The 26,037-nt window shown below is 39.2% G+C and overlaps 1 protein-coding gene across 14 annotated transcripts in view; it reads left to right on the plus strand.

The window, feature by feature from the left end:
• Window positions 1-26,037, plus strand: part of SLO2 (slowpoke 2) — a 175,404-nt gene that overhangs the window by 94,140 nt on the left and 55,227 nt on the right. For 12 of the 14 annotated variants that reach the window (XM_043422166.1, XM_043422167.1, XM_043422158.1 and 9 more), the window contains one exon: window positions 23,714-23,793. In XM_043422166.1, the coding sequence (XP_043278101.1) occupies window positions 23,714-23,793 (80 nt within the window). Of the gene's footprint in view, window positions 1-3,437; window positions 5,141-23,713; window positions 23,794-26,037 lie in introns of those variants that run through there. The other 2 variants (XM_043422168.1, XM_043422171.1) reach the window with 2 other exon arrangements.

Here is a 26,037-nt window from a genome sequence, read left to right on the forward strand (position 1 = left end):
GACAAAAATGTGATAATCACTCTACTCGAGAATTAATGCAAGATTTTGAATCGCCTTTTTTAAAAAAGGCGATTTTTACTGATCCTAGAGCTCCAATAACGGTCTATGAAAACTTTTGATTATATCAGACACACCATGTACGAGTATTGATACACAGGGCTCATATAGCATAATAAGGAAACGCGATAATTGCGTCTTAGGTTTCAACAAAGAGTATCCTTACTCCAGGAAATCCAAGTACATCGAAATGGATTGAATCTTCTTCCTGGCGTTTACGATGAATGAACCGAACGAATCCAAGAGGGATGAAAGATAGCAAGGACTCGAAGGAACGGGGGAAGGTCGCAGGGAGCCAGAGATAAATGTAGTGGTGAAGCAGAAAGCTCCTTAGACGAATCGTAGATTAATCTTGAATTACAGAAAGCTATTAGAATCGTTGTAAAATGTATAATCGTATCGGAATATTGATTGGACAAGTGGAAGACTCGAAGCTGGCGCACTTTGGAGAATCTGTGTAAATTCATGTATTTTCCATTGGAATGCTGTTTTCATATCTCGACTGTTAATAATCTGAGAAAATAGTTAATCGTCAGTCGCCATTGGAAATTTGATTTTGTGAACATCTCATTCGTTCCACTAATCTTCGATCAGTGAGAAAATCTTCAATGTGGGGCAACACGTTGCTCATGAAAGTTATGGCAAATGCGTAGAACGTGTTGGGTCGACCGAAACCTTTTTAGCGTTGATATATTGTCCAGCGTACGCGACGGGGACCCAATTTCAGTCTGTGATTCTGTATCGAACTGGGGAAACACATGTTTTTTCTCCCCTTAAGACATATGAGGGTGAATCAGGGAAAGTAAAAAAGAAAGCTGTCAATCTCCGACGCCACGATTGCTCGATCGCTCAAGCACGATGCTTCAAGGACGTTCGGCAAGCTAAGATTCGATACGCAACGTGATCCAAACGGGAAAGAAACAGTTTCACTCGTCCCACTTCCGTAGGGCATTCTCCGATGCGAGCATTCTTAATTATAATTTTCTAAATAGTTTTTTGATTGCCGGATCCAATCGTCCGATGTTTCGAAGGGAGGCTGATGAATTTCGATCAGTTTTGGATTGATTAGATTAGTTATATAAAAAAAGTTGACTTTAATCCCAAGGGAAAATCGAATAGCCTCAGCATCGGTACTTTGGCTTTGAGCACAGCTCGAATCACCTTTTTAAATGACTTTATCGAAACGAGTTCATCAGTATGATTGCGCGATCACTCGCGCACGACGTAATAATCGAACCGAATTATTTCCATGGTAATTGGGCAGTTTCAACCAATTAACCAAACCGTCGTGACCCATTTCAGCACGTATTTGCACTCAGTAAAACTGGTGTTTTCCGGGCAAGCTTCTAATTCCACTAGCAGTAAAAGCGCCTATATCTGCGCACTAATCAGCTGAAATCAGGCTCATTAAATACATGTTTATGATCGCGAATCAACGAGAAACCTTTTCTATACGTTTTTTGGCGAATCGGATAAAGGACGTGGTCGTAATGCCCGATACACTCGTCCGCATGTACGGAAATAATTGTATCAAAGGTAAATACCCACGGCATCTCTGTTGTCGCAGCTCGTGCTATTTGATTGTGTTCTATCGAGGATTTTGGTAGCGACGCTTTCAAGATAAACATCATCATCATCATCATCATCATTTCAGGATTTCTCCAATAAGTGATACCATTTGCAACGACGAGGAAATCCCATCCGTAGTTTGTAGTGTGTTTGGGAATCTGAACGAGCAGACTTCTCGTCATGATATTATTCACACGAGAGGACCTAACCCGCAACTACAGATCCAATTTCGGTTGACGTTCGAGGAGGTTTATGTACCAACGTGGATAATTACTTTCCTTGTGTAGCTGCGAGCTTGCGAATTAAGGATGCGATCTTCAACGTCTTTTTACTTGTGCGTGTACCGCTACGTTTATGTGGAAAGTCCCGGTGATGAACGTCCGCACTTATAGTTATATTTATGTAGTTGAGGTACCCGGAGTATCAGTACTACAAATGGCAAAGATTCTAACTCTCGAGCAGATAAATCGCGCAGGTTTAATTGGTGCTCCTGTAATTGCTCGGGGAGTCATAAACTTTTGGGAAAGTCCTTACCAAGCTTGATAAAAGTATCTTTTTGCCAGTTTCGGATTTAAAATTCTCTCTTCTCGCTTCGTCCTTCCTCCGGATTTTTCAACCCGGAAATAATGTTGGTAGACACGAGAAAAAGATATGACGGACGAGGCGCGTCGCTCTTTCTTATTTGGAGGCTGCTTATCACTGTTTGCTTATCGCATTAATGGATTTTTCAGATTTTTATTTGAAACTGATTGTTTGAGATTGAGTCTCAGTGGTTTTGGGTGAAAGACTAGTTTTTATTTCGAAGCATTTTCATGAACGTGAGAATCATTTATTTTTTTAAGGGGAACCCTGCCTTGGAAAGACAAAAAGATCGATTGTTTTCGGGAATGTTTTTAGAATAGACGGAAATAACTCGCCGAAGCGTTCAAAAGCCATTTTTTTCCATTTTCATATATTTTCCTTTCATATGAACCTATAGGATCCGAAAAAATTGCGCAATTCTGTATCACAGCACGTTGAAGTGATATTTTTCTACTTTAGAAGCGTTTTTTTTTTCAAAATCTTTAAAAATATACAATTTTTCAATTTTGTCCGGTTTTTATAGGTTCATATGGAAAGAAAATATATGAAAATGGAAAAAAAATTTGGAATTTTCGTTTCAGACAACAATAACGATCTCTAAAAACTATGCACAAATTAGTATTTCTCACATTAAAAAATGTTTTTGTACTTTTGAAATATCCCTCTTTAAGCAATTTCAATGCTTCTTTTGTTAACAAAAGAGAATTCATTGGAATATCGAAAAAATGTCTTGATAATGGAAAATCTGAGATTTGCATGCTCGATTTTATTCAACCAGTACCAGCGGATGTATTGAGTTAGGAGGTAATCGTCGAGGTTCACGTAAAAGGGCGCAAGTTCAAAGAGCTTTTCTCGAAAAGGTAGGAAGACGAGTTGCGAGGAAAGGGTTGGTAATTTATGATTTTTCATTCTGTTTACAATCTTCATTCGTCGAGTGGAGCACTTTCACCCCTCCGGAAGGAGGGACGGAGGGAGTGGATTCGAGTGAGAACCAGGAGGGGGAATGGAGCTTGCGCGAGGCTTTTTCGCGCATGGAGAACGAGTCAAATGACCGGCAGACGGCGCTGTGGGAAAACGTTGTGTCGCGGGTTGGTAAGCTCTCTTCGTTCTGCCTCACCCGTCGTTTACGGCGCGCAAATGAAAGCGCGCGATACAAGAGCGTACGACGACGAGGAGGAGCAGACTCCTGGTGCGATCGGGTTTTCGTTGTTCAATCGCGGCGCGTCTCGTACTTGCCGTTCAACCGGCTTCGAAACGCGCCGGTAACGACGACGGCGTAGATACAAAATTCCCAACTTTTTTTTTCCTTACGTTTCTTCGTTATTTACATTCTGTTTTTTCCTCAGCCCACGAAATGCGATTCCTCAAAAGAAAGTGTCGTTGTCTTATTTTCGAAATAGTGAAAAAAGTCGCTTTAATTAGGCGAAAATCGGTGATTTTTGTAATGTGAAAGTGCGATTTATAAGTTGAGAAAGGACGAAGAAATTATACGAAGATAAAGCAACATAGGGATAGAACATGAAGTAACGGGCAAGGGAACGACCACTAACTAAGCGGAAATATTTATAACTACTTTTGCCAGCTTGACTGAATGAAAAATGTGATACTGAGAAATAATTAAGTGCGAACCGAATGGCTGGGCGAGACAGCAACTTGAATAAAAGGAGAAACAACGACCATTGCACAATTTATAAAAGACCAGTAGTTATAGTCAGTGGGTGATCGGACGAACACGACCAATCCGAGGAGCATGTCAATAGAAACGTGAAGATAATTTATTTTAAATCGATAAATCGAATTTGATAAAACGTGAATAAATATATTTTTATTATGTTACAAAGTTTCGATGTTTAATCCAAGTATAACGAGGCAACAAAAGTTATTAAATATAATTAGAAAAAAGTTCTCGTCGATGATGAAGTATATTTATAATACAATTGAACGCTGGTTGGCGGGTCCAAATACGTAGAATACGGTTGAAAATTTAACATAAATTACAACAAAAACCATAAACTACTCTCCTGGGATGCTGAATTGAAATAATCAATCAGAGAAAAGCACGAGGAAGATCGAGCATTAGAGCTTATTGCTATATGCAAAGAATGGTCCAATGATGAAATAGTTTTGTGGTCCAAAGAACAGAACATATACATATATAAATAAATAAATTAATGATAAAATATATAAAGTAAACACACATTTAAACAAATCGATATTACTTCATTTCGAAATATTCAGTGACCAAGCTTTCCGAGGCTGTATTTTTTATCAGTGTTTACCCAACTGAAAACTCTGACAATTTGGAATGTTGAGACAACTGTGACAGTCGAAAATTGTGCGGTAAAGAGGGTGAAAATCAATTGTTCGAATTCATTTTGCTTGAGTTAATCGTGTGTGTTCAATCAAGTTTAATTCGATTACTACCGATGGGGTAAACCAACTATTCGTAAAAACATTTAAAAAAATAGTCTCGCGTCCGTTAAATCATCGGGATATTCGAGTTTTTATTTGAAAAGTTAAAACTACAGAAATTTATTCGTGAAGTGAAAAGTTTTGGTGGAAATTTCGAGAGAATTAGATGGTAAATTATTTATTGAATAGAAATATTACGTTGAATATTTGTAAGATCACGAGATACAAAGCAAGACAAGTTCCCCAAGTGCAAAGTGGCACGAGAGAGGAGAGAAGAAACTATCGGAAAGTCGATGTCCTTTGAATAAATGATAATGATCGATATATAGCGAGAGACACGAGGGTGGAAAAAGAGCGATTGCCGCAATCTAAGTTGACGAACGAAGGGAAGGGATTGCTTACATTTCTGAGATCCCGAACGTGCTAGATTGACGTTGGGAATGGTAGCGATGGCGACCTCGAGTAGATACAGCAGTTACAATTGTCTCACCAGTTGGGACAGCTACGATCGTATACCAAGGTACATTTTGTGTATACGTATATGCATGTAAATAGGGTGTTTTATCCCAGCACATTTTTCCTTCGAGCAATCTTTATCCCTACAAAAGCAAATATTCATGAAGGAGGTATGCTGTCATTGTATTTTTTAGAGGTTTCGAAAAAAACATTCTAATTATGCTCTTTAATTTATTCAATTTAAAAAAAAAAAACAATTTCAATTTTTAATATATTGGGTGTTTACAAAACTTTGTAACGCTCTGAAACATAATTTTTACCAATGAACATCTCAATAAAAAGGCCCCAAACGTCATACATTGACTCGTGATTTTTATCGAACCATTTTTCTAGGAGTGATGAATTTGAATGTTTACAATATTTTTTATACATCTGGATGTCGAATAAACTTTTCGTTTTTAGTTTCTATTGATTCTGTGTACACTCATGCGAGTTTCTGCCAAGAAGCCTCGATTAAGGCTGCTTGAGGGGATGGATCACTTGACCTGACCTCGAATTTTCGAAGTTGAAATTCATCGACACGATTTGTCTGATTACAAAAAAGCTCTTTCGAAGTTTGCAGCCGACTCCCTCGCACCCAAGGCGACGAGATACCGACTGACCCACACTCTTGACTCGAAAGATTGTGGGGGCCAACACACTGAGTTACGAAATTTTGTTTATTGAACAAAGGCCCATTCAGTTGGACAAAATTGTGGTGAATTAAACTGTTCCTTCGGTGGAAGAAGTAAATGATTGAACACTGAAAAGAATATAGTTAAATCCCCTACTTTTTTGCGCAACTAAATAGATTTTGTTTCATGAATAAACTTGTTTTATCTCCCTACAAATTAAACTATAAAAAAAAGATTACTGTTCTGTTAAGGAAGATTCGGAATTTAAGTCTTTTACGGTGAAAAGCTGAAAACTTCCGCAGCTACGAGTGAATGCACTTGTTGAGTCAACATCTTGAAGGCTTCTTAGTGTCCAGAAAATGGACAAGTATTCGTTCCGAAATCGTTTGGATAGCAGCAATCCCTGAGGAAATGGCACGAGTGCACTTAGCAACGCTGAATTCGACGTCTATCAGCACATGCCTTCGTACGTTACAGTTTGACCGTGTTGTTCATACTTAAACCTGGAATTTTAAACTAATTTCATTAGTATAAACAGAACTAATGGTGCGATGAAGTAATTGCACTAACTCTTTGCTTTTCAATACTGTTTATCGAAGATTTTTTGCCTTTTGATATCGCTCATTACACCAGGTTTGAAGCTTAATGTTCCAATTGAAATTTCATGAATTCCTGGTTAATAAATATTTTGAAAATTTTTAATGCACATAGAAAAGTGTTTTTCTTTTCACGAGATCTCCCATCTTTGAGACATTTCAATACATACACTGAGTTTTACAAAAAGAATAAAGTTTATTTCCCTGGAATCAATAAACTCAAACACTCTCGAGCTACAACACGAATTTTTCGATGGTAAAAATAGGTTTGGACCAATCGTGAGCCTGAATCTCGAGGGTACTCGAACTAGTGAATAGGAAGAGGTAGATAGAGGAGTCACGTTTTTCAGATACATTTGTACTTTCGGAACGAAACAAATTGCTACGATTGCTTTCAATCGAAAAGCAATAAATTGATCGTCGTTCAAATACAAAGTTCGAAGGAATTCATTATTTCAAGCTTTCCAAGGAAGCCATAAAAAATTCCAGTGGAATCGAGGCCTTCATTGGACTGTGGTCGAGATCTTCAGATAGCACGAGGAAATACAAATCGAAGTGACACCGAAGGCCTGAAAGAATTCAAATTCCGGTATGACGACGAAGCAGATTCCACTCGATCTACCTGACCCAGGCAAACGTACAAAATGAGCTCTTCTTTCCCGAATAAAAACTCCGATAAGGTGCTTCTCGTGATACCATTTTCCAGAATAATTATCGCATGCGAATCATCAAATTTTCCCGTCTAACATACAAAGACGAGACGGTCTCCAATATTTTTTCTCTGTCTCAAAATTTCGTAGGCTCTTCAATTCTTCGCATCCGATTGCCACTAATTTCATTGCACGAATCAATATAAAATGTTGCTACAACACCGAGCTGTAGGATTCCTGGCAGACTGACGAATGAAGGGAAACGACCTAAAAAGGATGATGTTGAAGTTTGCAACGTTGGAGCCCAACGAAATGATCTTAAAAAACTCTCCAACATTTTCAGTAATTCTACAATTTTGTTCCCTACCCGAGATTCGTAGTTTTTCAACCTACACCAATGATTTCGTGAAATAATAAATCAGTGAATTGCAAATGTGTTTTTCGTTAAATTCGCTGAACTCCAACGTCGCAAAGTTCAGCGTCGCAAAAGGTTTTCGTGTTGATATGGGACACTGAAATCCATTGTGTCTTCAAATGTTGTGTACGCTGGGTTTGCATACGTTAAACTTGCACGTACAATCCGAGTCTAACTGATCTTGGCACGGACTATTAAATCCTCGGGACTTTGCAAACTGGGGTGGTAACGAAACCAGTAATTATCCGGTTCGTGAATCTAATGTTCAATACTCGTGGACTCGATTATCGAACTAATTTCGTTTTCTGCTTTCGCGGTACGTGATACACTGCACTCGCAGCAATGCCAATATTCGCACATGCGCGTCCACCCATAAATGCTGAATGCAGTACGAATTGGATAGTGTAGAGCCACCGTATACACGAGATGGAAACTTCAGAAGTATCGGCCACAAAACGTCACGTTCAGTCTCCACGAACCCATTGATTCCATCACGGTTAATCAGGTTCAGAGTCTCACTTTTATTTTCTCGTTTTTTTTATTGCTCATTGAGAGAGTCGAGTGGAATGGCAATTGAGAAAAATCCTTCGTAATCCAGACCCAGTTGTTATTAGAATTGCAGATTAAACTTTTTTTTCACATACAGGACAAAGTGGATGTGGCTCATTGGAGTGGCATTCACGAGTGCTGAACCACTGCAGGAACAGCACGCATTCAATAGAGAATTTAATTACAGAATTGGCATCTTCACAGTGAAGTATTTTCATGAAAATCATGAGAGCTTATGGGGATACAGAAATTCGCAGTCAAGATACTTTTCTTTCGTACCATCGACCCAGTTCCTTGTGCTTGCACTGTCCAATAATTCTTTATTGATTGGACGATTTTTTTTGAATTAGTCATTTCCTCATTCCCAGCAGATAATTTATGAACAACTTCAACAAGGAAGGAGCATTTGTGGAGTACTAAAGTTGTATAATAATGGGACGAACTGTCTTTGGAGTATTATTTCGTCGCGACGAAAAATCGATTCTCGTCGATGTATCGTCGTTGCCGAGTTTGTCGCACGCGATCATGTAACACACTGACATGGCGTTTTTCGTTCTTCGTGTTTTTTCATCACCTTTTTTCCTCTCTTTCGCAAAGCCTTACTTTGTACGCAAAATAATTTCGGATCAAGCGTGTGTCGTTTTTGATTTTTCTTCCTGGTCCACAGGAAATTCTTCGCCGAATTGTCTCGATGATAACTTTCCTGAGCAAAAGCAGGCGACATTGTAGACAACTTTGTCTATGAAAATGAGCAAAAGAGAATAATTCGAAGCAGGCAACAGGTGCCACTATGTGTCGGTGTGTGAATGTGCGTCTATATTTAAGGTTGAAACCGTGGATTGAGCCAATAATCCTGGCCCATCGGTCGTATCTTTCCCTCAATCGATAATGCGGCTGGACTAAAGTAGAAAGTGCCAGCGTGTGGTCAGACAATGCGGCTAGAAACGATCATACCTCTCACACATCGCTCGTGAACCAGAGAGCGATCCGAGGAATGAAGAAAAGTTCGATTGATTTCTAGACTTTTCTCATTTATCGGAGGGCTCCCCAAGCTCAAGCGAATAACTGTCATTCTCTTACTATAAAATTCATTTGTATCCAAGTTGTTCTCTTTTTATTGATTAGATTCAAACCCATAGTTGATGATGCCTCAATTGTTCGTTTCAATCCTCACGCAATTGTTACTTCAACTATAATATCATTAGAACTTTGTAGAACTAAATTTTTCATTGATTGGCATGTTTATTTCTGAATACTTCATTTCAATTATGAAATATTGAAAAATTATGAAATCAATGCTGCTGCTCACTCTACTGATTTCACCAGCACGTACGTTATTGAGCTCGAAAGAATTAGTGACTCTCCGGATTTGGGAAATAATGCAAACAACAATTCGAATATAAATCGTTGTGTTGTTGCACAGTCCATTTCAAATTGATGACTCGTTATACTAGAAATGACTAAATTACACGATAAATCAGGAGGAATTTTGAGTGACTTTTTCTCTGCCACCGAGCCACGAAACCCTCAACGTATTAAATCCATCGGTAAGCTAAAATCTTGCTTGTTTAAATGTAAAGAAGAGCACAGCTGCGTAGGGCACTTTGAGAGCTTCATTGATCAGGCTTTTACCTCGTCTATACTAGTAGGTATTCCGTGAGACGAGAAGCTGGAGCTTCCGACGTTTATCACTTACGGGATAACGAAACTTTTATGAACGCAAATAAATTTCATTGAAGCACATCGTCCTTGGGTTTATCCCTTGATAGAGATAAAAAATTTTAAGCTTTGGATGCGAGCCCGCAACTGACACTTCATAGTTCCAGGAGCTTCTGTTGCAGCTTCGACGATAATTAAATGCATGATGTGAATGAGAGAATACAGACAACCAGCAGAATGAAATCCTGAAATATTCGTTCCGTTTGGAAGAACAATTCGCACGCAGGTTCGATAACGAAAATTCCTGTAGACTGACAGAGTGGGGTATGCAGTGAAACAGACAGAAATGCTTTTTCAATTTACAATTATTTAACGAATTTTACAGTGCAAATATTCACGAGTCGCTGAACCGTAGTACAATTACAATTAATAAACGAAAATGTTACGAAACATTGCCTGATTCGATTCAGATATTTTTCGTGAATAATAGCCAATTATGTATAACTGTAGGATTTAAGGACAGCGAAGTTTTAGGCTTCACTCAATCTGGATCTTGGACTCAAATAAGAATTTTATTCGCTCGGCAGGCTTTGAGCATTTCGTCGTTAAATCGATTTATTTCTCGTACTTTTCCAGCCAGTTTTTCGTTCTGTCTAAACATGAAAAAAGGGGGAACAAAACCCAGCGAAATATTGAAAAGAGAGTGAAGAAAAAGCGGTTCAAATCTGTACGCAAACGTGGAGAAATTCAAATACCGTTTGGCAGTCGTTGCGAGACGGCCGCCTGAGCTTCGCGCATGGTTAAGTAAACTCCCATATTCACCGGTGGATTTCATCGATGGAGAAACGCGAGGGATATACCTCGATATTCCGCCTCGTCAGTTTTTCTCGCCCAAAAGCTCCGGACTCTTGTGTGTATCCTCGTCGATATATGCGTGTCGCGATGGGCGAAGTTCCATCGAATTTGCGAGATGTCTAGTGAAAAATTAATTTCGTCGGCAAACACAATCTTGAGCTACATGCTCTTTCGAGTACAGGGACAGGCTTTTTTCCAGGGCAAGTAAAAGAGATTATGAATATTGTAATACGAACGAAAAAAAACACAATTTTTTCGTGCCAAAATAACTTCATTTTTGCAGACAGGATTTCTGGAATCGATTTTTTCATCTTTGTCATGAAAGTAACACTCCGAATTTATGCATTTTTATTCTCTTTATCTATCGCTCTCTCATGATTTAAATAAATTCTGACATTTAACTTATTTTTATCACCGATTAAATAGCTCTGAACACTTTTGACATCCTCGACTAATCTAATTGGAGGCCGGACAAATTTGACCCGCCAACGAAATCACCGTACGAAAACTGAACCTTTTTCACTGATCGCCCAACGCTCCTTAATCCTGCTGTGGAAGGGAAAGAGGACGGATTTAAAAGAAAAAAAATGTGAGCCATCCCGTCACTTTTCATTCAGTCGAATTCCATTTTTCTCGAGGATTCGTGAAATCCGATAGCGCGTGTGTGGCACAAAGAGAGCTGGGTAAGCTTTAATCTTGGAAATTGTATGCTCACGAGAGGAGCAATAAAAGGGCGAGGCTTTTGATTAATTCCAATTCAGCCAGTTCAGAAAACGATGTTCGGAGCAATCTGCCTCTTGAGATAATCCAAAAACCTTCAATTTTTCAAAAAGTGTACCACACGCTTTGGAATATTAGAATAATTTCATAGGAAGATCAATTCAGCTTTCGTGGCAAAACAATTTTTCACCTTATAAACAGATAAAATGCAATTTTTTATGGAAGATGAATGTCCATTCAACCAATGAAATTATTATTTGAAAAAAATTAGTCGACTTTTATTCATAAGATTCTCCCTAGAAGCCACAACACTGAACAGAAATGCTGTTGTCTAGACAGATTCAGTGTTCAAAGATCGAAAAATTCAATCTATTTTACAGAAGCTTTAACTCATTTGTTTTCTCGCACAAACGTTTTCTCGCTGATTCCAAACCATCCTTGAGTTTTTCCAAGGAACAATATTGCAGGCAGCACAAATTATTCCACGTAGATAGGCATTTCGTTAACGAGGCCGCAGGCTCTTGACCTTCATTTATCCCAACAGACTGATCCCAAGAATTGATGAACTGGGCGAAGAATGAAACTTTTCCATCTCAATGCGAAGGAGCTTCGCCTCAAGGGGACAAGGATTCAAAAAAACATCCTCGTGCTCGATAATTTCAGCTCGATCCTTCGTTTTTATTTAAAAATATTCCTCATCAGTGTTTCGATGAGAGCATATAAAAAAGCAGGACGTGAAACCGTGTCACTGAATTTCATCAAATCTCTTAATCCCCCGCATGGAGAAGAACGTCCTTCGGAGATTTCCTCATGTCCCAGCATCTGCTACATTTCGACCCATAGAATTACAACTCAGTTTTTCTCGAGGATGAAAAGTATCATCGGTGGATCAGCGGAAAGAACGAAGGAAAAGTTTATCCCTTTTTTGGAGTCCGAGCCTGCTCGCTCTCGTTATACTGTTAAGAAAGGGCATTTCTCCCGACTTTTCCTCACCGGGATGTGCTGGATAAATAACGTGGCATATTCTTGCCCCGAGGTGACATTGCGAGCGGGCGTAAAATGGATAAATTGAGGAAAAGAAGAAGTGAGTGGGAATCGAAGAGGTCCGAATCCTCGAGGATAACGAGCTACAGATCTCCGGAGAGTTATACAACGTCTTTTCTCATATTCGAAGCTTTTGGCAGTATAAAAAAAAAGTAGAAAACGAAGGAAAAGGGAATGAAAAGAATAAGGATAAGGAAAAGAAAAAAGGGGTTAAGAAGAGCGAGGGCGATCTTCTGTTCGGAACGAGAAAAAAGATAGTGTGCTTGGGTGAGTCTCGCTCCATCGAATCGAATCATAGTACCTATGGGAAATAAGTTTCGGACGATCATACTCATGATTCTGCTGCGCGGATCTACGGCTCGGGGTAACCACACGAAACGAGATTTAGTCTCCGTGAATTTTTTTGAACTTCGTATTCTGGGATGGCTATCGATCAACGTGTGGACATAAAGGATGAGGAAGAAATAAATAAAAGGAAGATTCGTTATGAATGGAATGTGCTAGCTGCCATTTGTAATTGCGTAGTAAATATAACAGATTTTTTTATCGTCGAAATAAATTTAGCGGGGGAAATAGGTAGAATGAGGAGCTTTTATCGAGGCTTTTATGGTGTAAGGGAACAAGTCACGAAGTGTGAGCGTCATCTCACTTTCGGCAAGCAGTTTCCTAATTTTCTTCTCAAAGGAGAATTTTGCTTCGCGTCATCTTTCCAACATTAGAGTCTCATGCGCAAAGATAAACTTGGCACCATTTCTGATAACTCGATAAGAAATTATCGATGGAAATTAACGCTCAGTCGTTAGAGCAGAAATGAGCTCACTTCAATTATCCCGATAAAATCCTCTCACCCAGCACCATCTTAGACTATCCGGTTACTTCGATTAACGGTTTCCGATATCGTTTTACATCCATTATTGTCACACTCCTCGAGGGCTTGGAGATGGAACGAAAAGCAGAAGTAGCCTTCGACGATTTCGATTTTTTTGACATTATTTTGACGCTCTTAATATTCATCACAAGCTATGAATTCCTACACGGAGAAAACACATTCGTTTTGTATAGTGAGGAATATATTATTTTTCAAGAATTTTCAAAGTATTTAGCCACCGATTACAAAGAGCATAGTATTTTTAGAATTTTCCAATTTTGCCTCCCTTCAATTCTGAACAGCTTTGGGTGGATTGCAAAAAGTAATGCACGTGAGAACTATATTTCGTTTTGTTTTCAAGTGTTATCCGTCATGTCAGACTAGCACTTACTGATAAGTGGAAATGTATTGTAAATCAAACTTTGACAGTCAGCATGGTAAATTCTATGATAAATAGACGAATATACACCGAATACGTGTGACATTTTACCATAAATATAGTTTTTTTTTCAGGGTTGCCCGAGCATACTTTATAATATAAACATTTGAAGTGACTGAAAAGATTTTTCACTATGCTTATAGAAAAAAAGACCTTGAGTCTTCTGAATAAAAGGTATGGGTATTGGTCTTTTTACTATGGTGGATATAACAATTCTTGTTACTTCTCTTCGAAGTAATGCTGTAAACCAGTACGTAAATAACATCCTCGAGCTTGCTTGTTGCTTGTTGGAAACTTTATTTCTCACGATTCTGGTATAAATCGACAGTTTATTTATACTTGACTCCAAAACACGAACGATTTGCATGCAACATTTGTCTTTATATTCAGACGGGGAGTTTCCAGATGCCGTAACCGGTGCGGCCGATTTCTTCCGTTTTCTCTTCTTTGCAGTGATTTTTTTGTCGATTTTTTAACGTTTATCCTAAACTGCTGTTTACATTTACTCTAAATCTATTTTCTATACAAACCTAGTTATTTCTTTTGGAGGCCTGCTCGCTGAAAGCTTCGGATTTTGGCCCACGCTAATTGTCACGAGATCCCTAAACCCCGATTATCTGTTCTCTCGTAATACCGAGCGAGCGCAGCGCCCTCACAAATCTTGCCGTAATGTCCCAGCTGGTAGCGAGCTCCGATTGTTATGGTAACGATTCACGGGCCTGTTACCAACGCGAAGCTGTAGTCGGGCGCTTGGCGAGAGCGGTCCGAGGAGAAACACAAAATCAAACGAAATTAACTCTGATCTATAAACACTCCCGTGAGGCGTTTCATTACAAATAAAATCCAGTGCTTCGGCGCTTCGAGTTCTGTATGATCTCGAGTTTGTCAGCTCTCCTGCAAAGGTTCGCGTTGATTAACACTTCTGACTTGCTACTATCTCACTGAATGGGCAAAGTCGTCATGGATTGCAGATTGTAATGAGAAAAAATATAAAATGTAAGAGGCAATCTAAGAATTTTTAACTTTCATGGAAGAAAAATCTTTAGGGAATGCTTCTGGTTGTAAGACTCAATCCTTTTGATGAAAAATTCATGTAATTAGCGTGAAGAGAGATCCGAGCGGATTATTCTGTTGTTTCATATTTATGCCCGAAAGTTTGATCTCGCTAAATACATTTTATTATTTCCTCAGAAAAATAATACGTTTTTTTCGCACAGTTTACACCGCGCACCTTCTTTTTTCTCCCATTTCCCAAGTTTTTCGAATCCCTGCTAATATTTTCTCGCTTTATTTCGCTCGCCTCGCGGTCCGTCCGCTTCTTTCTTTTCGTAATTTGCCGGATGGCAAGCGCTCGTGTAAGCGTCAAGCTGAGTACACAATGTGCGCGTTACCCGTCGGAGAATATCCTTGTCGTTGTCGCTGCAGAAACATTGGGCCCGTGCGTTCTCGCTGATGGTACCTGTCAGATCTACGGGAACGTGCGCTAGCTCCGCCAGACGTTTCTTGAGATACATAAATTCTCAGGATAAATGTGCTCCGTGTACATGAAACACACGAAACAAGCTCTACTTTCGTCTTTACCTCGACGCGTAAACTGGGAAGAAGTATAAAACGCGTCGGAGTTCTTAGTGCGTCCTTGCACAGATTCAACTGCGATACGAGTGCGCCTTTTTATTTCTCCTTAATGGATCTGTAAAAAGAATTTTATTGTGAAAACATTTCAAAACCCGGTGCAAATTACCACCGAAACAACACGCTGAGTTATTCTTTTACCCTCGGTTCCTACACGAGTTTTTTTCAAACCAAATCGGCTCGGTAATGGGACTATTTGACGCGGATCACTTAATTCTCTGACGAATTGACAGTTTTTATTTCTTCGTTTTTTACACGGAGAGAATTAAATTTGAAAAATTATCGTCCAGTTACGACAGTGCGGTGACGAGCTGCAATTCATGAAATTATTATGAGAAAGAAATTGAATTTTTCTATAAAAAAATAATATTCATTGTTCACAGTAGGAACTTTAACCGGAGTATTTAGTAAATTTTGACGTCACGGTGAATTTCATCGCGCTGCACTGTAAACATTTTCGTTCGAATGTTTATGCTAGGACGCGGCTATACTGGGGACATGGTAGGGATATCTTGTCGCTATATCGGCCCATTTCCCCATTGTTTGTATATGCTCAGCCCTTTGTTGAATTGTGTAAATCACCGGTTCAGTGCGCTACGAAATTCGGAAACGAGTGATCGATACCTACGTTGGGGCGGACATTTTACCGTGTTGCACCGTAATATTCACCAAACGTTTTGTCAATTTTACGTACAGTAAATTTCACTATTTAAAATATTTACTATTATAAAACTGGAAATTCTGCTGAAATATTGAAAATTTCACAGTCTTAATGAAAAGTCACACTGGCTCAAAGTTATTTATTCGATGACGAAACACACTTCTGGCACAAAGCCTCGTCGGCTCGTATACGCACTGTTAGGAGTACAAGAACATTCTTGAAGTTCCACTCACTTGGATCACAAACTCCTTCTCGATACGTAGAACTTGAAACACAATCTACAGAGCCCGTTGAAAAGGAGAACTACTAGTTCACTGCCCTGTACATTCGATCTCCCCTTGTATTTCTCAGTAGTCCACTTAAACTTTTTTTCATCCCTTACCCAAAACATATATCGTTCGAAAGTTTGATCGTTAAACAATCTTTGGGGAGGCTTGTCGCAAATGATCTCAACTATCAACCTCTCCTGACTTTGTTCGTTCTTCTGTTTTCGAAATTTACGAGACTTCAAAATAAAATTCAGCCTCTCAAAGATGTCCAAAGTTCATGTTGTTAGAAAATGTAGCAACATTGCTGACAACATCGTTATTCAGGACTGGTGCCTCCCCCCCCACACACACACACACACACACACACTCAAACACAATGAACAGCTTCATGGGACTCAATCTTACCGAAGCAACTTTCAAAACCAAATTATACGATGAATTTTATTATCCACTAGCTTTTACCCGCGGCTTCGCTCTCGTGGTAATTTGAAAAATATTGCCAGAAGGAATGTAAAACACCGACCTAAAAAGTAGCTTATATCCGTCCTTTCAACTATCTCTATGCCAAAAATCAAGTCGATTGGTTGTTTCGTTGGGACGTGAATAAAGGATAATTTTTTGTGTAAAAATACAAATATTCCTGTAAATCTGTCTTGGGAATTTGATTTTTTTCCATTACCAAAAGTAGCCTATGTTACTCATCTTCGTCTTTTCAACTAACTCTGTGCCAAAAATCAAGGATATTGGTTGCTTAGTTGGGGCATGAAGGAAGGACAAATGAACAAACAAATGCACTTTTGCATTCATATTAGTTGGGATTAGGATTAGGATTCCTGTGAGCATCATAGTTCCAATGAAAATGATGGAGTAGCGTGAATAATCGTAAAATTGTTTGATGCAAATTATAAAAGAATGAGCTTCATTGCGAAACTGGCATTTCCACATTTATTTCATTCTCCGGTGATAAGAATTTGATGTTTATAACTTTTGCTATTCCGGTCGAACCTCCAGGACATTCGATCTTAGTATTTTGTTGTCATCAAAATACCTTAACCATATTTCTTCAGTGTTCATTGACGCATAATGCAAACGTATATTTCTTCTAAATTTCGTGCTTATTTCGCAGCAAGTTGATCTCTTATTTCAAGAGTTTTTTTTTTCATTAGAGGCAAATAAAACGAGGTATATGATCTGCATTGAGCAAGTCAGATAAAGAGGGATAATGAAAGCTCAGGGGCTACGTACCCGTTGGTTTCATTAAGTTTATGCGTTTCGCTTTATCTTCGCGTCTCGCGCCAGGAGCAACCGGGGGGAAAAGCGTCGTATATTATTATGGACACGCGATCCTCTTTTTTCACGAATTCCCGAGCTGTACATGTTTGCCCTCATTGCCCACATTTACATTGGAAAGCTCCAGGATCATTTTTGCCGTTACTCCATTCCGGTATTTTACATCGAATCAAATGATTCAAGTGAGATTGAAAAACATCATGCCGGGGGGGGGGGGGGGGGGGGGGGGGGGCATTGATTTGCAAATGACAAATATTATATCGTTTCATTTATTCGAACCGACTAAATATTCGAAAAAAACAGTATTGTATAACAAAAACAGTGGAAGCATGCAAACTTACCACATCGAGCATCTAAATATCGCATAATAAACGTTATTCCGCGTACTCGGATTTCGCATTACTGTTATTTAATAACAAACCTAATGGAAGCATCGTGCCAATTATTCAGAAAGCAGCCGTTGCAGCAGTGAGTTTCCTGAAATTTAATCAGCAACGCAAATTTTCCCTGTTCATCAACAAAGCGCATTGTCGATGGAAAATAACACAAAATTTTTACTTTCCCAACGTTATGATGGTAAATATGATAAGAAATAATAAAAATTTCTCAAATTCATTAGTGCCTTCGCATTCGAAGAATTTTTTTGTACCATTTCGTTCGTACACGTCATACGCGAATTTCGCAAACTCGAAGCTTTTTTCTGATGCAATCAATGTCAAGCAGGAAGTTGTGTATACCTGTATGAACGGAAACAGATGTTTGCTCACTGATAGCTCATGTGCTTCGACGTCTCTTTACGTAATTGGATCTGGCTCTTCAGGCCGTTCAAAACGAGCCGTTTACACACGATGTAAACTTTTCAAGATTTTCACGAAAAAAAAGTCATTCAAGATACAATAGAAAGCTCACTCGACCTTGTTTTCATACTGATTTTTTTTGTCTATCAAAAAAAAGGCTTAGTCCATCGAATACTGTGACAATGTTGACCGTCATGTAACGACGATAATGGAAGCGCCGTAATTTATTTAGTACAACGATAAAAGCAGAGGATGTCGTTGATGAACTTTCGACACTGACACACACAGAAAACGAGTTCGTTCTGTGTAGTGAGGAATATATTATTTTTCAAGAATTTTCAAAGTATTTAGCCATCGATTACAAAGAGCATATTTTTTCCATATATTACGTATTTTTAGAATTTTCCAATTTTTCCTCCCTTCAATTCTGAACAGCTTTGTGTGGATAGCAAAAAGTGATGCACGTGAGAACTATATTTTGTTTTTTTTTCGAGTGTTATCCATCGTGTCAGACTAGCACTTACTGATAAGTAGAAATGTATTGTAAATCACAAACTTTGACTGTCACCACGGTAAATTCTATAAATATAGTTTTTTTTTCAGGGTTGCCCGAGCATACTTTATAATATAAACATTTGAATAAATGTCTGAAAACATTTTTCACTATGCTTTTAGAGAAAAAGACTCTTGAGTCTTTTGAATAAAAAGTATGGTCTTTTTACTATATGGATAGAACAATTCTTATTACTGCTCTTCAAATTAATGTTGCAATCCAGTGCGTATATACTGTCCCCGAGAAACTATATTTTTAGTACTTTCCTGTAGAATTTTCGGCCTTGTTTTCTCCGTGTACATGATGACTTTCGACGTATTCTGATTAGATTGCCAAGGTTTTTATTGCTTGTTGTTAAGTTTGATCATTTAATGTAAATTTTTGTTCCATATTATTAGCGGTTGTATAACCGGATGTAATGGATTGTTCAGTTGACCGAAGCCTCTCGGTTGTTAGAGAGAGCTGCGGTTTACATGCCGTGGTGCAAGTCGATATCGATCGAGTGTACCGAGTTTCCTTATGACAGTGTAAATGTACAACTTGACCATATCTTGAACGCGGTTTCTGGCATCGTGTTACGTCATGTTACCGAGCAATTATTCCTTCGCGTTCTATTGATTTCTGCGAACAAACACATCGGCCATTGATGATTATGTCCTCTTTGAATATACTTACTTTGAAGAAGACTAATCGATAGCTTCGACGAGCCTCGCCAACGTTCTATCGCTTCTTCGCTATTCGCTGCGTTATCTCTAAGCGCAAAATTTGCAACAAGCAAATTGTTGATTCGAGGCCCCTTTGATTTCCCGCAGTAAGGGCTAAACTGTTGCTTAAACCCCTTTGAAATAACCTTCGCAGTGGGTGTGTGGGTCAATAAATATTTTAACATTCTGACAGTACGAAGAAGTTCCGAATCACGAGTACGTTAATCTCTCCCGGTCGAATCATGCGTAAAGGAATGTCTTTCTGCATTCAACTTGCTCCTAATGAAAATAATTGCGAGCCAAATTGAGTGGATTTCCTGGAGACTTGAGTGTTCCAACTCAATCGGAATTCCAAGCGTTCCGTTATTTCAATGATCGCTGTGGAATATTCAGAAAACTTGGCCTAGTTGGAATCCGGGATAGCAGAGACATGGAATAATTATCATTTCTAATAGCTCGAATCTGCAATTATATTGAACGAGAAGACTGGCCAGTGCTCTTTCATACGTATACGTAATACACACGAGCTTCAAAGCAAAGAGAAAGTTCGCTTTTGCGGATATGTATGCAAGTTCGCGTGACAAGCGCGTATGGAATAGGTTCACCGCGGTAAATTGGCTGCAACCGACGTCCGCAGGACGTCGTCATCGTTCTCGTCGTCGAGGCTTTACGGGGCCGTTGATATACCGTAAACTCTTCCCCCCCCCCCCCGCCCTTCTCTCTCTCTCTCTCTCTCTCGATTTCTTCCCTCTTTATTCGAAAAGAGGGGAGCATGATGGAATAGGTACGAGGAAAATCATGGAGAGCGAGAAAGACACTGTTTGGGGTTGTATATAAGGACGACGGGAGCTTTTACGTACGGAAGTTGTGATCCGAGAAGGCGCGTTAGTATGAAACGTCGCAACGCGACGACCCCACTATATCTCTCTTTTTCTTTCGGTTGACCTCTCCGTTCTCCCCTCTTTGCTCCTTTTAGTCGCTCTCTCCCTCTCTCTTTCTCTTACTCACTGATTTTTCTTTCTTTCTCTCTTTCTCTTTGTCCCTCTGCCTCGCACTCTGTCCTGACAGCATTCCGGGGCTCCATGAAAGGCTGTTCCACTGCGGCAACGTCAGACCTAGCGAGTGAGCTCTTCAAAGCGCTACCAACTGAACCATGCAGTGTCCATCAGGTAATCCTTCCATTGCATATGCTGGCAATATGCCTCGCAACGACTGCAGCGTATCGTCACCACCAGTAAAACAAGGTCTCTCGTAAGTGAGCTTTCCCATGGCTCGACTGTTTCCACCCACGTCCCCCATTGGAAATTACAAGGAGCGATTGGCACGAAGGACAAGAAGTGCCAGACTTTCAGTGACGATTGTCGTGGTGCTTTTAGCTTGCTTCAAATACGATTTGGTTCGTAGTCAACTGAAAAGCATTTTTTAAAATTGAGAATTAAATTTTTTGTTCTGTAACTTTGCTGCAATAACGAAGCGATTAATAGTGAAGAAGTTGAGAAACCGAAGACTCTTAAGCGGACACTCTTCTTTTGTGTGGGAATAGCGAAATACAAAGTTAGCCTCATCCTGAAGAACGATCGCTTGGAACTGGCCAACTGCTGCTGTTGTGACTCGAGATAATCTTTTCCTGCCACACTTTTTCCCGGTCTTTTGTCCACTCTTTTCTCCCTCTCGTTCAATCTTGGATTCCTCACGTCTTTACCTTATTCTCGATTTCTGACAGTAGATTAAACGAACCTAGATACTTCCATTGCCTGCTCTACTGAGATTTTATATCTCCGAGGGTTAAAAAAGTGTAAGACCGCGAAGAATTGGAAGGAAAGGAGAAGCAAGAGAGAGGAAGTACATCCAGAACTTTTCTATATTACTATGGACAGAGAAACGTTGGTTGGAGATGGTTGTCACATCGAATTTTCCACCGGAGAAAAACCAATTTCTACCTATCCCAGGATGGTTTCTCGAACAGATCGAGTGTGATCTCTGCGTGATCGTGGCTTTTTCGAGTACGAACCTTAAAGATTGATTCCCCCTTTTTAATCCTTCTTCCCTCGAACTATTTGCGATGCGAATACCTTTTCATTGTTGAGTTGAATCCCTTCAATTAAACGGACAATATCGTCGATGATATTTCCCTCGATTCTTAACACTTCCAAACCGCCACTTCGACAATCACAATTTAACTAATATTCTAGTGAATTTCAATACTTTTCGTCGCATACGTCAAGTCTTCAATGAGCTCAGCGTTTCGTGCTCGCTGAACCGTTAAGTTCGCGAGCACCAACCAGACCTGGGAATCAAGATTGGGTATTTCAATTTCCTGGTATACGATAGAACGTGACTTCGATCGGTCTCGCACCTCGCTGGTCATACCTATAGACAGTTTCATGGCTACCTGAATTTAACAGCTTCATTTTATTCGTTTTATGTACTTATATACATGCATGTATACACATACATACATTTATATAAATATAGAGCTATGAAATTTGATAGAGATCGCCGTTAACGTAAACCAGTAAAATTTACAACACACCAACCCTGCACGAGCTTTTCACAGTCAATCGAGTTCGATAAAATCCTATTAAAGCTCGCTTTGATACATGCATAAAGCTTTATCGTGACATGTTCCACTCTAATTAGCTTTGTTTCGAACCTCCCAATCGCCTACTGGACATAACCATTGATCATTATATACGATAGGGTTACATTGTTATTATCACAGTTAAAGTGCTTTCTCGAATCAATTTAGAAGGATTCGTCGCACTCTATTACTCGTCATAACACATCGCCAAATGTTTTATTAGCCAGTGGGAAATTAATATTTGATTTTTTAATTTCGTAAGTCATACATGATCAATTGTGTAGAAATGTAATGGACTTTTAAAAAAAGATCGGACGTGAGATACGCAATAAACAGCTATTCATGGACTTTTGTCAGAAACAAAAGTTTTGGCTCCCAATAAGAGCATTTTTGGATGCACTTGCACGGAGGAAGGAAGATTTGACATTTATAGAATTCAACACCCTCCTCACCCATTCTCCATGCAACTGTGAAAGATTTTTTAATCAATCACGAGCTAAAATGTATCTTGGACAAGATTATAAGCAGTGGGAAGCTTTCTCACCAGATCGTGTTTCGAGCGATAAGTTTCTCGTCGGTACCACCTCAGGTCGAGGAGGGTGGACGGAGAACAGAAGTTTTATCTTTGATGTATATACGTTTCTTACTCGAGGTGCTTATGCAGTGGGAATAAGACATTTCGTAATCGGGAATTTCGAACTTTAGTTTCGCGTTTCTTTACGTTCCTTACGTGACAAAATTCTACGTATTTGCAGATTGGATGGATGTTGAAAAAGTATCGGAAGAATTATTTTCCAAGGAAAGCTCATACCCAAATGAGTTATACGCAGAAACAGTGAAAAATTTTCCAGTCGAATTGAATGCTTAGGAAAAACTTTCTTCAGTTTTACAAATGAAAAGTAACTAAAATTGAAAACTCTTAAAAAACACGAAAACACTACCAACTGTTTATGGTTAAAAATATGGAATAAAACAAATAACGAAGTAACCGGAAGAGTTGAAGGAAAAAACCAAACAGATAATGAAAATACAGTTCTGGTTGAAAGTAATTCGATTTCCACGTATTTCCTTATATAGAATTTGTGCCAGAGCCTTTTTTCACGACTTTAGTCTGCTGACGTGCCTATTCATAAATATTGTACGATGTAATTTTTACGGAGGAAGCTACGACAGGGGCCTGAGGGAAACGAAAATACATTGGTTGCCAACTAAAAGTGCAGCTATCGCGTCCCTCGTCCATGACCAGAAAATGCGAGTGACGTCACGCGATTCTATTTCCAGACACGCCAACGCATTTGCGGTTTTCTATAAATAACACACAGATTATACGGACACATCAGTGGGGCTATGAACTTCAGGTTTTTCCACCCCTCCCACATGTTATTGTGCATATGCACTCGCCGTATTACGAATGAATCGGAACAAACCGTTATACTTGCTCGGTCAATGAAAATGGCCTACATACGGCTTTCACAAGGGTACGTCGCGCGTCTGTGCGGATACTCCGTAACACAAATGCTCAAGAGTTTCTCGTGCTTCGTTGTCATTTGTATCGATAAACGATACAAACCCGTAAAATGCGTGCTTGAATTTTTTCAGACTTGTACACAGACGTGGCACGTGAACTGTGCCCCACTCACTGCGCGGATAGAAAGAAGCTAATTTATTTATTTTGTTACAGAGTTCGAGTCGAGTACTATGTGAACGAGAACACTTTCAAGGAACGCCTTCAGCTCTATTTCATCAAGAACCAGCGCTCAAGTGAGTTAATTACCGACCTACCTTCCTGCCCTTCTTTTTCTGTCTGCCTTTTTCCCCCGCTTTTTTTTTCGATTCCCATTAAATGGATGGAGTCACGAACTCGAGCTCCAGGAGTGTGAGACTCGTCTTTTGACTCGACTCTTAACACAACTCATCTTCACTCTCTGCCCTGGAGCCAGGATTTTCACTGACACGTTTTAATCCTTTTTCCACTTCTGCGCTTCCTTCGATCGTACTAAACTCGAGAGATTAGAACGATTTTTAAAAATAAACATGTCACTGCGACGAATTGCTCAAGAGAGATATCAACATTCCTGTGACTTGATTCTTCATACTTATGGAACCGGAAATAATTGAGTTTTCGAAAAGCGACGCGGTTCTCTCTGCCCGGTTGATGAGCTTTTACGAAGAACGCTGTTGCGTCCAGTCGTGGTAGTTCAAGCGTCCTTGCATGTGGTCATTCGTGTCTAGAACTTTTCAAAAGAAAATGAGTCTCACTGAAACACTTTGAAATTTCAGGACTAATTACATTCATGGGACTTTCAAGATTTTCGGAACTTTAGAATGAAGAAAAGAAAATGAAACTCTTCACATAACGCGACGTTTATTTTTTAAATATTTTTTGTTTTTGACGTTTTTTTTTTTTTTTATTTTAGCAATCTTCAGCATCCATTTTCTATCGGATTTTTAAACCCATCACAGACAGCTTTATTCCAATGAAAAGGTTCTTGAACGCAGTGGTTCGAACTTACGAAATATTTAAAAATTCTTTTCTGAATCCTCGTATTTTCATCCTCGGTGAGAATAAAGAGAGTTCATTGAAATTACCGCGGCTATCGTTTTTCGATTATAAATTAAGAAAGCTCTCATATTCGTAGTTGCAAATTTCTCTCTCATTTTCCGGAGTGTAAAAGCTCATTTTCGGGAAGGTTGTAAATAAATGATTCCATTTCCAAAAATATAAAATAGTAGCAGTTATACTTCCCGTTTTCTTTCCAACCGAGAATTACGTATTTGATGGAAACTCGTGTGGAAGGAGGGTTCGAAGGGTGGCGCACATCTTGAGACCGAAGGTCATCTTCATAAATTTACAATCAGAATTCTCTGGATCCTGGACGAAAAACCTCGTACTTTTTTGAATGAAACTTTGTCCACTAATGTGTTATAAATGATTAAAGTTGAGAGGACTGTGAAGCTTCACCGCAGGGGCTGCAAGAATCGTTGAAAATGGAAGAAAAATGAAGCAGTGCATGAAATTTCCTAGAAAAAAGTCTGAGATGGCTTCTTCCTGTTTTTTTATAGTTTGGTCCTTTAAGCGAGGTGAGCACATCGTAAAACGTTGGGCTTACACGTGATTCTTGAAAAACAGGTCATTTCTCAAGATGCTCTTGGGAATGAACTGCTCAAGGTAAAAAATGAAGTTCGTAACTTCCTGCAAGAGACTTTATGCCCGCCATCTGAAGGTTTTGACAGGTTGTGCGATTAACTACTCGACTTTGGTGACTAAAATATGGTGATGTACAATATTTCCACATTCCCTTTCACGACGACAGTAGTGCAACCATCCATTCGAGCTTTCTTTAGCAGAATTTTCATAAGGATTGAAATCCATTCCAAGATTTTTTAATCAATCCTGGAAAGTCTGCTTCAGGCAGCCTAAAATCCATCAAAAATGCCCTAATGCCAACGCTCTTAAGCAACTTCATCTCAGTTTTCAAAGCAATCCGGACAGTTGGATTCAAGCTAGGCGCACGTAAATCCATTCTAGTAACTTCCTAGTCACAAAGTCCATATTAATATCATTTTTATAAATAACTTATCAAGAGTGTCTCATCTAATAAGAATAGTGAAATTTTGCACTCGGAATTCGGTTCTGAACTCAAGCTTGAGTAAGATCATCGCTCGTCGAAGATCCTTTATTCGTATTAATTCAAGTGACTGTAGATACGTCAACAAAACGTTGTTCTACTTGGAGATCTATTTCATTAGCGGACCCCGAAGGCGTTCAAACGGTTGACTTTGCTGTTGACTTTTCAGCCTATCCGAAACACACTTCTCCCAACATTTGGTCAAGCATCAATGATTCAGGACGTCAACGTTTGTTTTGCTAGTGGGCCAAAAGGGCACAACCTGTAAAAAAATTTCTGGATCCATTAAATCATTTTCATGAGGAAAAAGAAGAGTAAGATTGGATGTATCAACATAAGGAATACTCGATAAACAATTGAAAATTCTTAATGGACA

This window comes from Venturia canescens, chromosome 6 (genome assembly GCF_019457755.1).
Source record: "Venturia canescens isolate UGA chromosome 6, ASM1945775v1, whole genome shotgun sequence".
Lineage (NCBI taxonomy): Eukaryota > Metazoa > Arthropoda > Insecta > Hymenoptera > Ichneumonidae > Venturia > Venturia canescens.